The following is a 13,416-nucleotide window of genomic DNA, read 5'->3' on the forward strand; positions in this document are numbered from 1 at the left end:
CATAGCTCCAGTGCCTAGAAGATGAAATTCATTACACCTTGGCTTATATATCCTGTGAATACAGCGCATAAAAATGCTATAAAAACAAATATTTGAAAGCCTCACAAAGCAAAATTGTAATTGATTGTAGTTTGCCAAAATACAGCGTTATTTTAAAGGAAAGTTTCTATGAAATTTTCAAATTTGTTCAATAATGTGTTACTTAGAGTTCAGTGGTTTAAGACAGTAAGGCTTTTTTTTTAATTTTAAAAAAATGGTCACGCTTTTCAATTTGGGCAGTTAATTCTAAAATTTTCCTATATTATGCAACCTCAATCTGCTCAACTGCAAAATTTCTTTGGAGGCTCACTAAATCTTTACATCTCTGATATTCAGAATAAGTGTCACAGCTGTGGAGAATTTCTGAGCAATCCTTTGGTGCTCCCCTGCTTTGACTAGACTGTCGGATCCTACACAACTGCTATATATAATTGTTTTTCCAGCTGAACAGATCAGAATTGAATTCTGCTTTCTAAACCATTCATCCCTCCCCCCTCACCCCCTCTTGGTCTCATGTTTTGTATCTATGAAAGAATACAAGTGCTAATGCCAGAATTCAAAGACTAAGCAGTAGCCAGACTGCTCTTACAAGTATCCACCAAGCAACCCATTCAGTAATCCTTCCTAAAACAGCAACCCAAGTAGGCCACCAACAAACCCTCCACATAACCACATTTAGCCTGTGGGATTACTGTAGGGAGGCATGATAGACTCCATGTGCTTGGAAAAGAATATACTGTACTTGCTAGTTACTTGCTAGTCAGGGAGGCAAGGACTGCACTAGTGACTAAAACCAGACTTTCTGTGAGACAATGGCTATGTCTATATTAGCAAGTGGTACGAACACAAACTGCACATCTGGAAAATAAAACAGTTGGTGTTGAAGACTTGAGACATACACCATATGTGTTTTGGGGACTTTATTTTGGACTCATTCTGGCCATGGATCAAATGCCCAGTAGTAGCTGGAGCACATTTTTTGTTTAATTTCATCTGACAGTAATGTAGATTTTGTGCTGCAAGACTGCTTTGTGATGTGAACCAAAAAAAAACGGGATGAGAAAAATCAGAGTATTTGCCCCAAAGTTGCTCCTGATTTGAGCTAAAATGCAAATGCCAATGAATCCAGTGAAAGCCTTTTTTATTAGGCCACTATGTGAGAGCATGGATGCAAAGGACAGGACAAGATATTGTTTTAAAAAAATTACTATTTAATGTCAAACAGACAGTCAGAACACAGGAGCTAGCTCTTGAGGACCTCAGAATCAGTGTAGTGATTCGTATCTATGGGGCTGCTGCAACACATGTAGAGACCACAAGTGAAAGCTGGAAGAAGTTTACCCTAGTTTTACACACCTCTAGCTCACTAAACAAAGCCCAGCTTAAGAGAGAGGAGAGTCAGTAAGATGTTAAAAGGAGCTTGTTAAACACATGGAGAACAGAACATGGATGTTGGATGAGCATAAATTCATAGATGCATGTGCTCCAGTGGTGAGCAGGCACAATTTCAAGGAGTCCTTATTAGCGATGAAAACAGAACTGAGTTGGAAAGGCTCCCTCTTCATGGGATGAAGTCTACATGGTCTACAGTCTACAAAGCAGCATGAGTCTACAAGGAAAGACCTTAGTAGCACAAGGAAGATCTTTCTCAATCCTCTTTTTGTGCTCTTTGGAGTGAGGCAAAAGAATCAATATTAAAACAACACTGGAACCACAGTAAAAAGAAGGGATATAAATCAACTTTTTTTTTTTTATTATATTACATATATTCAAAATCATTTTTAAAGAGAAGTGTTAAGCCACTGTAAATATTAACACTAAGTTTATTATAATTATCACTCCTGTCATTTATGTGGGTGAGACTTAACTTGGATAACTCACCCTTCCAATTCACAGACTTTGAAAGATGTTGTATGGCCTTTTATATAAGCAATAATGATCCTAAAAGAAAAGATTATACCGCTAGTGATTAAATTTTCTCAAAGTACAAAATGGAGAAAAATCCTGCAGAGAAAAACATGTCACTATCTTTAATCTTAGTAAACATTTGTTCTCAAGGTGGGAACAAAGGCATTACAGGTAAAAAGCAACTACCTTTGAAAGTACTATAAATAGTTTGATCATATTACTTAAGTAGTTTGTTAAGAAATAGAAAAATTAAACATTCTGTTAAAATCTGATGGGAAGGCATGATGAGGAAATGATCAAATGATGAGGAAAATGGCATTAAATACAGTTTTCTGAGCTTGAAAAATCTATATCAGCTGATTTTCATGAAATTTACATGGAATCAAAAGTTTTAAGACATAAATAAGTGTATTTGGACTTACTGGACACACAGTAATGCTTTGCTCCCATTGACTCATACTCAGACTTTCTTCCAGCGTTGTGCATTTCTTCATCACCATGTCCCAGCCACAGTAAGGGTCTTGGGATCCAATGCATGCACTGTGAATGAAAACCAATCAGAAAAGACGAATATTTACTTAATCTGTACTGGCCAAAGATCTCTAAATAACTATGTGGCATCTCTTCATATTTTTTAGGCCTAAAACAGATAGTGCAATTGATCCCTGTTGTGGTATGGCACAGATGAAATGACAAAACAGAAGAAAAATAAATTTGAATGCCTACACAAAGCTAGGATTTCTTTTAAGTTCATAGATGAATTTCTGGCTCCATGCATGGTATGTCATCAAGACTGATTATTGTACTTAATTACTAGAGAATTACAGCAATTTATAAAAAGCATATGTTGTCTGCTACAAGTAAAGGGTATTTCAGGAGTTACATTTCTTAGTCTTTTCTACCATTTTTAAAATTATAGCTATCATCTTTGTCAGAAATCAGATGATAATATCTACTTTTTAAAAATGAATTAGAAAACTGTCTGATTTGTTTTCTGCATTGCTGTAGAATTCCTGGAAATAAGTTCAAAGGGGTGCTGGTGGGCTGCCGTCACGCCTCTGACTTATCACATGCTGCCCTAGACACTCCCTCCTAGCAGCACATGAGGAGGAAAAAAGAAGGTTAGAGAGAAGGATGGTAGTCCAGCTTCCTACAGACTCTGAGAGACTCATCGTACAAAACTAGAAGTTCTTTTCTCTATCAAATGGTAGCTTTCACTTGCTACTGGTGGGTCACACGTTAACAGTCTAGGCAACAGGTCTGCAGCTTTATAGGTAAAGATACATAAGAAAGTAGGTGGAAGTCCCATGATAGTGAAGCATAATATAATCGTTTTAACACGGGTAAAAATACCTATAAATTACACATAAAAACAATAAATCCAAATGTTTTGTCTAGATTATAAAAAATGCTCAACTGAAATCCATGGGCATTATCATTCTCTCTTTAGTTGTCTGTTCACATCACTTCTGTCCAGTGAAGGGCCACAAAGATGATTAAGAGACTGGAGCATCTTCCCTATGAGGAGAGGTTGAGAGCTGGAAGTGTTTAACCTGGAGAAGAGAAGGCTCGAGGGGATCTCATCAACGTGTACAAATGCCTGAAGGGAAGGTGCAGGGAAGATGGAGCCAGGCTCTTTTCAGTGGTGCCCAGTGACAGGAACAGAGGCAATGGGCACAAACTGAAACACAGGAGCTTCCCTGTGACCATCAGGAAACACTTTTTTCACTGTGAGGGTGACTGAGCACTGGCACAGGTTGCCCAGAGAGGCTGTGGAGTCTCCATCCTTGAGATATTCAAATCTGGATATGGTCCTAGGCAACTGGCTCTAGGTGACCCTGCTTGAACAGGAGGTTGGACGAGATAACCTCCAGAGGCCTCTGCCAACCTCAACCCTTCTGTGATTCTGTCCTCACAAATCCTGTGTTTTATTCATATTTCTGTTTATCTCTGGCATTCCTCATGTAATTCCATGCTAATATCAGACAAAACGCACATTTACTAATTCCCTGGTATGCTCTTCCATAATACCATCACAGAGGATTCTTAGTGCTTATAAATTTCAAAGGATTAGTTTCTACAGTACACTTGGCAACCTGGATTGCCAGTACTATGTGGGAGGATAGTTCCCATCTGCGAAATGGGCACAGAGTAAGAGACAAACTACCTAGCCAAAACTCCCTAGGTACCCCTAATTAGGCTGCCAGTTCAAAGATAAAGCTTTAGGGGATTCAGTGTTCAGCAGAGAGTTCCCACTGATGGCTCTTGCAGCTGTGAGCACTTAGCATTTTTGTAACTCAGGCTGCACATGTTTCCCTTTAACTACCTAGAAAGTGAGGAGGACAATTAATGCAAATTATGGAAAGTTTTAAGTGTCTTGGCCTTCCAGTGTTTGCAAGACAAGATGTTCAGTGACCTCCTTCTGTGTGTCTCTGATAAAGCATGTGTTTTATGAAAAAAGAACACCAAAAAAAAGTTAAAGGCTGACATAATGTACAACTGGCAACTTCTCAAAGTAGAAGTGCTCAGTTTCCAACTTCACTATTCCTTTATGTTAAGTGTTAATATTTTTTAATGCAGTTATTATGCTTTAGACACTTTTTATTAAAAAATAGAATATTTTAAAAGTCAGTATCCTTTCATGTAGAACCATACTCCCTCTTTCCTAGGAGTATGCTGATCTTTCTCCCACTCTGCTCTTAGACCCCATCTCCTCTTTTGCTTTTGTTTCCACATTACTTTCCTCTCGGGCAAATCAAAATATCTGGCACCTTTTATTACAAGTCACTTATAATTTCTAAGTAGGGCACTAAAAGCATGTTTTGACTGTTCTTAGAACTTCTTGGTATCAGAACAGATCCTAGTTTCCTGGAAAAAGAAATTTAAAAAAATTCTGAGAAGTCATTGCACTGCTGGGACAAAGCATGTTCAATCACTCTGTGGACACCGAACATGGCCGTTTCAGTAAGTGAACAGGTTTGGAGAGCGTGGCAGCAAGATAAAATGAGGTGAATTGATTCAGAATTTAGTTCAGAAGGTCCGCTGAGCATATGAAAAATATGATTTTAACAACTTAGTAACTCAGATAACCTCATGCAGATGACAAGAGGCTAAGTGTGAAGAGCTTCCTCCAAAAATGAGAGTCTTTAGCAGTCTTTAATAATTTTTCTTTTTTTTACACTACAATACATAAATTAATCCTGGAAACATGAACTATACCAAACAAAGCAACAGGAAATTTTGCCTGAGAAGTACTCCTCACATGAGAAACTCTAGTTTTGCCTTTTTTTTGTAATGATCTAATTGATTGTCCCAGTCATTATTATATCCAAGTCTCATCTTGTAAAAAGTTTAATTTTGGAAATCTTATATTCAGACAGAAAAATCATACCATGAAAGCGGTCAGCATCATCACCCTCTTTCTGGCTTTTCAGTTCACCATACCAGATATATTAATGAAATGAGGCAGGACCTGGCTTAAATAGCTGTTCTCAGGTATCAGCACAACAGTCCGTTTCTGTTCTCCTCCCTGCCTGACATCTCGGAAGGTTTTCTTATTTATTTCTTTTAGATCACGTGCTTAGACCACCAATTTCTCTGAAAACTGGATATATTTTCTTTTAAAAGAAAATAATAAGAGCGGTAATATGTGGGTCAATTTTCATCTGTATTTGCTTAATTATGTCACCTTTTAAAACCATTTTCTTTCCTTTGAGGGATAATTTAATGTGTGAATAACAGCAGCTAATTATTTTGATCTACCATGCTGAGATAAAAGAAGAAAAGAAACAGATAACAAAATAAGTTTACAGATGGAATACATGGATAGAATAAAGCTTCTAAGCATGAAAAACCCCAAACTTCTATCTGAAATGTGAAACTTAAAGGGACTATTATTAACTCACAATTGTGTGTCCTTACTGTCCTCCATCAATGAAAATTTTATATTGTTTTAACTCTTATTTAAATTAATCTCTCTCTCAAGAGACAGCAGTAAGAGGAACCACTTCAGTGTATACATGAAATAGCAAAAGAAATTGTTTGAAACGGCAGTCAAATTCATGTAAGTAAGGAAAGTCAAAAATCAGATATCACTACACATCTTTATCCCTTTCTCCTCTCAGATCTCTGTGTAAATTAAAGCCATTTTAGATGCTACTGTTGAAAAATCAGATAAATTTAAAAATTAGTATTAGGTCTTTCAGTCGAAAGGGCCCTTTCAGAGAGTGACACTGGAAGGAGCAGAGCTGGATAATATATTAGCTGTCTTGTCTCTGGAAGTCTGCCTCACATCTCAGTTTCACCAGAGATGAAAATTAATGTTTTATCTGTTACTCCCAGTAGGCAACAGCCCACATCTCTAAGACTTCAGATCATTTGTCCCAGCACTGCTAAAACTGGTAATTCTGTGCAGGAAGGAAATTCGAGAATAAAAGTGAGTTGGTTCATTCTAAGACTCTTGATGCCATTTACCCTGTCGAGTCAGCACTCTCTACAAAAACATTAAACAGCTTTTGGCTTCTACTGATTGATTCTAATTTTCCTCTATGTTGTTTCACGTTTTTTACCAAATGTAAATGATAGGTAGTTGAGTGTCTCTCCTGCAAGGCATCCATTTGGCTGTGATAGTTCATTATGCCGACAGTCATGCAACACTTTTAAACAATGATTTTTACTGACAAGTAACAGAACTATAAGTCACCCCGCTCCAAAGCAAGCCAGCAATAGCAGGTCATTTTGCTCAACTATTTTATAATTATCACCAAGCAGGCTAGCGAAACTGCTCTACTTCAGTTACATTTGAGATGATTTATTCAGACAGAAAATGAGGCAGAAATGAATACCATTCAGAGCAAAATATATAAAAAAAACCCATACTGTTTTAGATTAAAAAGAATTCATGATGTGTGCTCCAAAGAACAAAGAAATCTTAAGATTAAAAGCTATATCCTGATACCATTGATTTCAAAGAGATTTTTAAATCTCCTTTCAGGGGAAGAATATATTCCCATAACAATATACATTGTAAGTGCTAATCAGATATCCTCTTGAGCTGTAACATTATATTCAGAGAATGTATAAGCATAAGAGGTGCATCTTCTGAGACTGTTCAGTGAAATATTTTTCTGTCTTTAGGTATACACAGCATTTTGAAGAACAGAGGATATTTGAGTCTCCTGACCCTTCCAAATTGTTTCTACTGAGGTAGCCATACCTACATAGTTCCAATTACTGCCAACTGTGATCTGGACACTTTGTATACCAGGAACTGCACTGGGGTCACCATCTTATTTCACAGAAGCCAGATTCCTCACTGCAAATTTGAACAGGCAACTGAAGATAAAAGCCCGTCTCATGTTCCAAATGCACTGTGTTATCTGCTTCTGAATGAATACACGAATCTGACACCAGACTTCGGCACACAGGTACCTATCGGTGCTTTCACTACTACTGGTTTTGTAGATATAAGTGTGTGTGTTTATATAGAGGTATGTGAAATAAAGAACTGGGATCTAAAGATATAGAGTGATGCAGAAGAACATAAACGGTAGGCAAAGTATTTATAAAGTCCTTGGAGCTCAAACTAAGATGCGTGTCAAATATTCAGAATCTTGCTTAACCCTTGCCTGTACCGTTAAGGAAAATAAAATCCTTTAATCACCTCAGCCACCCTGTGTGGACTACTATTGCTTCGTCCTACCTGAATTTCTACAAGGCAATCAAAATCCATCTAGGTACAATTCAATCTTGCAGCGTGCACTGGACAATAATAGCTTTAAATTTACAGGCTCCTCCCTTCAAAACCAGAATCAGGAATTTATGTACAATTTTTTACTAAAATTGCTTATAACACACAATTCTTTGAATACAGATGCTTCCAACTGGTTCTGCTTGGAACAAACGTGAACGACAACTTTCAGAGCATGCTCTCTACAAAAGAAGATAGGCTTGCCATTCATTGTAAAGAAATAACACCTGAGGTCTCCATCCACGACAGTCAGTCAAGACAAAGCTTCCAGCCCTCTGATTAGGAGGTAGGAGCCTGGAAATGCTGGGGTGACAAGGTGCAGCTAGGATTTTCAGAGCCGTTTTGATGGGCTGGAACTAGAGCCTACAAATCTGTGGTTGGCAAATAGGCTCTGAAAATCTGACCTACCTACATAGCAAGGCAACGCAAGAGCAACAACAGATTTGGGGATCTTCCCACAAGTTGATGTGTTCCTACATCAGAACAGCAATAACAGTGATTGCCCAGGCTGGACACGTTTGCTTCCATATGGCAACCCTATGTCTTTAAAAGACCTGCACATCTTTAGTGGCTATAAATGTAAACAGGGTACACAACTTCCATATCCTTTTAGTCAGCTGTAACCTAGGTTCTTTTGAACTTAAATGTTGAGGTTAACGTTATACTAGAATATGAATCAATTATAAAGATAGCAGGCCCAGATTTAAGATGTGCAACTTCACTCCTTAAAGTACTAACCAGATAGCAGGTGTCTCAACATTTTGAGGGTACCATTACCTCTCATTTCAGAAGTAACTGTAGATACCTCCACTGGCCTGATGATGTATTAGAAAGAGCAGATGGCCTTTAAAGCCGCTCATTTTGAACTTGTAGAACTGGAGCAACAGAAGTCCTGTTCTGGAATCCAGCCCACAGTTCACACTGCTGCTTCAAGAATACTCTCTCTCTTTCATACATTCAGGTCAATAGTGGACTCAAAACGCAGATGCTAATTTCCTGTAAAACTTCAAATAAATGAAAATGTCCACGAAAAGATTATAGAATATTAAGAGAGCTGCAAATAATTCTCATGAGAAAACAACTGGTGTGCAATGCAGAGCACTGTAAGCTGAGATGCACAGGATGTGTGCTGGCCTGACTGCATAGCAGTCCAGTATCTGATGCGTTAAATTATTTTAAAATAAAAAACCTTCCATACCTGCCTTTGTTTGTTTGTTTTGAAAACACCCAGTGCCTTTAATGTCTGTTTCCAGAGAATACACTTGCCAAGTATCAAATGACTATTGAAATCGCCTCTTGGAAAGTGGGTTGCTTTAAATATATCAGATGATTTTCAAGAAAAACTTAATAATAACGACACTGGACTTAAAATTCCTCAAACTTTTGGTATTTTTTAAAAGCAAAGAAATGAATTACATCATGACATATGAAAACCACATGCCTGGTTTAAATTTTTATTTCTTAGATCACTTCTTTGTTTAAAATAATATCCTACTAATAAAATCTGTATTGCAAATACATGGTCAAGTCCATCTGGTTTTCTTAAAACTTTGCAAACTAAAATGAAATGACATTTTCCTTCATTCTTATAGGGTACTGCAATAAATACATTGGAAGCAGGCTGTAAAATACTACCTATTTGTCAAAATTCCTTCTTGTTTGCCAAAAACGTGTGCTTAAAATACAATACAGTAAATACATGCATAGATCACACACTCCAAAGAGCCGTGACCAAATATTTCAGGTGCAGCAAAATGTAAATGCATAGTTTGTCTCTGATGCATTTTGTGGGCCAGATAGACAAAGACACTGCCTGCGTCAACCTTAGTCCTCACAGAGGGAGAAGAAATATAGGCCAACCTCAGATCTGTAGAGCTTCAATTGATTCCCCTCCTCAGTATGGGGATAATATTCTACTTCTTTTGGGTGCTGAAGATTGTCAACTGTGCTTATTTCATAGTTTTGCTGACTTTATCAGCGTTCTCATAAATTCACACAAATCAAGGATAATTTTGCAGTGTATCCAATACCTAAAAAAAAGACTTCACATTTTAAAAATGTGCTTATAATCTAGTCTTGCAGCCAGGATTACAGTTTATCTCAGTTTGGGAAATTTATGAAGATTCGGATTCTGGAATATTACTGTGGAATCACTAATTCAGATTAGATCTCAAGTGGTTCCAACATTTTAATGTAGCAGTGTGTTTCTCTGATTTAAACTGGAGTAAGGTTTGCATATTTTGAAACAAGGAAATCCACCTGGATGTCCAAAAATAACTATTCTGGAATGATTATTTCAAAACAGCAATTTCAATTCCATGTGTTGACAAGCCCTTCTGAATACATTAGCACCTAGTAATAGTTTAGATCACATTACTGGCTGTTAACTTGTATAATAGTAGTACACAAGAATCATTAATCTACTCTGTAATGATAGTCACACTGTTTTATTCTCAGGAATACAGTTTTATACTGAGTACAAGAGTACTTCTGAGGAAGCAACATCTATAGCCAATGAAAAATAGAGGAATGCAACACCGGTTCAAATACTTAATCCAATAATCTTGCTGGGGTTCTAGGAATGAAATAAAGCACAAGCCAATTTGCAAGGATTGTTTTCTTCTGCTAGTTAATCCAGTACCCCTCTTCTTACTGTGCTGCTACAGTTGTCTCTTGCTATGAACAGATTTCATAGCTGATGGTTAACAAAGAAGCCAAAATAAAAATGACAGAGAGAGAAAAGTTAAGGGTACAGAAGAATAGCTACAATAACGTTACTTAGCAAAACGATCTTGCGACCCAATAATATAATAAGCATATAATATAAAAAATAATACTCAAAAATTTACAAAAATTGTTTATTTACACCAGAAAAGTCACTATTTGTACAGCTTTTAGCAGATGGCACTATTTATTTACTTAGACATAACGTCATAGTAAGATTAATTTTCAAACCTTCTAAGTGTGTGAAACCTGTCTTCCATCAGAAATACCAATTCTTGACCCTTGCTTCACAAGATTTTGCAGAACATTGGCCTGATACAACCTTTCATTGCCCCTACTCTCAAAACTGATGCACTGAAAACTCCAGTACAAATTATTTCATCGACAAATTTGCCTCAGAGGAATCACTGCCATCCAAGGTTGCTTTTGAAGGCTACAGCTGTCAATAAAAGAAAGCCATCTGGTTCTTTGTTTCAGAGGATGGAGTCTTTACCCCCCTGCTACAGATCTTACTCCTTATTACAGATGCTTAGAGCCTTCAAACTTTAGGGAGTTTAATAGTTATCTTCTCATGATAATCATTCAATTTATCTTGCATTATAGTTAATTAGCAGGTATACAAAAGTCAGTTGCGCTTTATGTTTGGCCTGCTCAACTCTGAAGAAGTACAGAGAAATGGGGAATTCTTAGTGAAAATAATAGCTCCAGTGAATAATGTTGATGGTCTTCTGTAAAAGTTTGATAAGCATGTGTGAATTGCAATACCTAGGTGATAATAACTTGGTCAAATCTTCAGGTTTTTCCCCAAGGAGAGCTGAACTATGGTAGCTGCTCTGCCATTTCCTCCTGGAGCATGAAGATGCCAGGGCTTTCTGGAGAACTGTTTGAAAGAATTCACATGGCCCAAACTATTTTTCCCTAACTGATTCCATAAAACAGCAGGATTATGACAGGATGTTCAGAACTATTCAGCCATTGGCAGAAGTCTGTGGGAGACCCCCTCCATGAAAACTGTCAATCCAAATAACCAACACAGACAACTCAAGAACAACAAAAACATCGTGGCATAATGGGAAATGCTGAGCAACCCAAACTACAGGTGTGACAACAGGCTCTGCCTGTGATATGGTCTGCTGTCACAGCAATAAAGTGCACTGAACTGCACCTAGAGCACAAAAAGAAAATCAAATTTAGCCTCCAAATGTAAAACAGTTTTTTCAAGGGCGTTTGATAACAGTGTCTGTGGGAGCATAGCTGGTAGAACAAGACTATCCTGGATCAGAGGGAATGTCTGTCAGAGGCAACACTGTGACACAGAAGACTCCACCACAAGAAAGTGCTGGAGGAACAGATTTACAAAGGAAATATGAGTTAGCTAAATATGTACAGCATAACAAAGTGATAATTAAGAAGACATAATAAACTAAAAATAAAAGCAATATCCACATGATTTAGAGGCTGTTACTTAAAGATAAAACAAGGAATAATGAAATAAAAATAAAAAATAGACATTCTCAAGAAAAATATCTTGACATTGAGATATTAGCTTGTGGAACAGTCTGCTCAACAGAGGGACTAAAGTTGCATTGTCTGAAACCCTTCCAATAAACCTAAACAAAAAGATTAGAAAAGATTAGATGGTGAGCACGCTGCCATTGACACAAAAAGGCAGACAGATGAGCTAGTACATCTTCAGTCTTTTGCCTTTTTTAAGGCTATTATTTATGCACAAACATGCTCTATTTCTCAAAAATTTTGCAAAGTAGATATTAAAGACTGCATTTGCCCTTGATCTGGGGACAAAACTCTAGTTATTATTGATGGAAGTTCAAAATATAGCCTTGGCACAGTTATACAGCCCTAAGTATGATAAATGTGAATAAAGTTAATATAATAATAAAAAAAAAAAAGAATGACAATGCCCTGAAGCATTTTCCTTAGGTAACGTTTCCTCATTACTCTATTTACTCATTGCTATAGTACAGAAGCAATAGTTGGCAACATATAACAAGAATGTGAGTATTAAAGCACTCAGCAATGCAGTGACTAAGTTTCAGATGTTTAATTACCTAGTGAAATTTATAGCCTCAAGTAAGGTACCTACACTCTCTCCACTTGCAGAGAACCAAATATGCCTGAAATCCAGCATAAGCCAAGAAAACACAAAAGTAAGTGATAGGTGAGAGAAAGATTATGTCTATGTTGTCCAAATGATCCAAGTGTCTAATGATAGATGATGAGGAGATGCCTTATTTCATTGTAGATCACAGCTGTAAATCCTCTCCTTTCTCACAAAACAGAGCAAGAATTTCTGGTGAACTCTTTAACCAGGAAGAAAATATGGACGGTAACCCTTTCGGTCCAATGGTGTTATAATTATTCCAACAAATTGAGACAACCACAAAAGATATTAAAAACCCCACAAGTAATAATTTTATCTCCTTTTAAGTAAGTCATTCCAGTGGAAGATGAGACTTCACATACCTCTGGGCAGAAGAATAAATTATCATTTCGGCAGGATTTGAGTCACTCAACTACTGTTCTACTCAGTACAATGGGAATAGGACCACTTTGTTGTTCTTTTCTTGTTTTTTTTTGTGGTTTTTTTTTTTTTTTAAAAAAAAACCCACTCTTAAGATCTAGTCAGTTAGACCCTGCTGCTCAAAAAGAGAGAAGAATGCCTAGCCTGTAGCCATCTATGGGGTCTATGATTTGAGACAGCAGTCCCACCCTGCAAGGGCAGGAGCATGTTTGGGCCCTGCAGCCAGGGTACCACTGATGTGCCTCAGGAATTGTCCTGATAGAGCACAGGTACCAAGGACCTTGTGGGACCTCCACACAGGCAACAAGTTAAGCAGGTGCTCTGGAAGTCTCACGTCTGGCTTTTTGGAGTTCCCACCTCACTAGTAACATAATAAGGCTCCAGCCTTGATATGTTTCAAGCCAAGTGCAGACTTGCCTGTATTATTGAGCTCTCTGTGTTTACAGAGTCCCTG

General features: G+C 37.4%; 1 protein-coding gene across 6 annotated transcripts in view; it reads right to left on the minus strand.

The window, feature by feature from the left end:
* SEMA5A (semaphorin 5A) overlaps positions 1-13,416 on the minus strand; it is a 354,573-nt gene that overhangs the window by 91,621 nt on the left and 249,536 nt on the right. For all 6 annotated transcript variants that reach the window (XM_064443361.1, XM_064443360.1, XM_064443364.1 and 3 more), the window contains one exon: positions 2,370-2,487. In XM_064443361.1, the coding sequence (XP_064299431.1) occupies positions 2,370-2,487 (118 nt within the window). The remainder of the gene's footprint in view (positions 1-2,369; positions 2,488-13,416) is intronic.

Source organism: Phalacrocorax carbo, chromosome 2, assembly GCF_963921805.1.
Source record: "Phalacrocorax carbo chromosome 2, bPhaCar2.1, whole genome shotgun sequence".
Taxonomy (NCBI): Eukaryota; Metazoa; Chordata; class Aves; order Suliformes; family Phalacrocoracidae; genus Phalacrocorax; species Phalacrocorax carbo.